The 1,843-nt window shown below is 47.5% G+C and overlaps 1 protein-coding gene across 1 annotated transcript in view; it reads right to left on the reverse strand.

Annotated features, from left to right (window-relative positions):
* The window catches only part of Malapachy_2747 (exo-b- -glucanase (gh 5 family)-like protein), a gene marked incomplete at both ends in the record, with an annotated part of 573 nt that extends 354 nt beyond the window's left edge, over positions 1-219 (reverse strand). The window contains one exon of the mRNA XM_018137235.1: positions 1-219. This exon is cut by the window's left edge and continues 354 nt beyond it. Within this exon, the coding sequence (XP_017993429.1) occupies positions 1-219 (219 nt within the window).
* Positions 220-1,843: the final 1,624 nt, after the last annotated feature.

Here is a 1,843-nt window from a genome sequence, read left to right on the forward strand (position 1 = left end):
CGACGACGAAGCGGTCACAGTGGCGGTCGACGTCACGACGGCATCAGAAGCCGAGCTTGACGAGGCGGAAGAAGTGGGGGTCGAGCTGGCAGAGCTCGACACGCTAGAGGTCGAAGCACCAGGAGTAACGGTAATGTAGTGAGTAGTGGTGGTGGTGGTCCACGCGTTAGCGGCAGCAAAGAGAGCAGCGCTGGCGACAAAGTACTTGGCAAACTGCATTATGAAGAGGGAGTGGCGAAGTCTCTTTCCCAAACCATGGACATTTTATGAGAGACGACGACGGTCCACGTGCCTCTGAAATAGATAATCAGGATAGAACGGACAGAGCACCACTTGCCTTTTACAGAAACACGAGTGGAGAAAAATGCGGAATTGATCGAACATGCATCAAAATGCAAGCGACTGAGCTGCGCCTCCACATGTTATGACCTCAACCACCGCGCAACGACTCTCTCATTTCCTAGTGATCTGCCAGGGCAAGTCTGATGAACCTCACATAGCCAACTTAAATTGAACACTCTTCCATATATTCTATATTAGATTTGGTTGAAATGTATGAAAGAAAAGAAGTTGGAGGAAAAGCCACGCCTAGATTTGAAACTGTAAGACGGTAGAGCCCATTATCGAGAAATCTGTGTAGAAAAAAGAGAGAACCAAAATGGAGTATTAAGAGGGAGTATGTTCAATCGATCACGAAAAATTGATCTATGATTGGAGGATGTGCAGAGGATTAGGAGCATATGTGCTTGAAGTGAGAGAGTATGTCAAGGATATAACAGAACGCATAGGCCAGGGAGAGTGAATGTGTTGTAGTGTGGAGGTGTAAATTAAAATGGAAAAATAAACTCGCTCCTCACTCATCTCGCTAACATGCAAGCGACCCCATGGTGAAGAGACTCGCTATTACAACACCACAGACGAACATGTTAGCAGGTTCCATGACGGAAACATGAACAGGGTGTACAAGTATATGAGCAATATGACAGAATTGATGATGCCGAAACGCCTTTTATTTGCAGGAGACCCTATTAATGGGCTTACTGGATGAGGAAGCGAGTTGACAGCTCAATGGATGGAGAAGGATTCGGACATAGTGCACTCAATACGTACGAGCTAGCCAACTGGTGATAACATGGTGGCCACAGGGAAAGGAATCAAAAGCAATGGCACGATTGAGAAGGTGAGCTTCCTGATGGAAGACCCGTCGGAGTTTTGGGACGGCTACGGATTCTCTAGGAAAACGGGGCAGTGGCATGAAAATGTCGAAAATGGGGACATTGCTAGTCTGCTGGATAGCCGTAATGGCAGTGGCACTTTTGTAGAGTTGGCAAAAACTGTTTACAAATTTAATTTCTATCAATAGTGTGGTTATTGTAGAAGAGATGTTGAATTTAAAATGGAGTCAAGGAAGACTGGACCGATGTAACCGACCTACCTGTGAGACGCTCATGAAATGAAGAGGATAGACGCGTACAAATTCATAGAGCATACCTCGAGCCCGATGGTTATGGGCACGAATGAACTTGCCGGACCTATGTTGTCATGCCGAAGTTATGGAATCCAGCCATACAAAGAGACAATAAAATATGTGCAACTTGAGAACGACTGGGAAGAAGAAAAAGAGCGGGCGTGAGTCCCCGCGCTCAATTGCTGTGTTACCGCGCTACATTGGTAGTCGTAGCGATTGATTTACTGTGCGCGTTGGGAGCTGTGGTACACTTTGCGGTGGAAAGGTGTGATGCTGGGCGTTGTGCATCATGTTCAGACACCTGTGCGGCTCGATCGCGCGGTTGGCGAGCGTGCATGGAGGGCGAGACGGCATGGTCCGGAGCCACCTCCTAAA

This window comes from Malassezia pachydermatis (assembly GCF_001278385.1).
Source record: "Malassezia pachydermatis strain CBS 1879 chromosome Unknown scaffold2, whole genome shotgun sequence".
In the NCBI taxonomy this organism is placed as follows: Eukaryota; Fungi; Basidiomycota; class Malasseziomycetes; order Malasseziales; family Malasseziaceae; genus Malassezia; species Malassezia pachydermatis.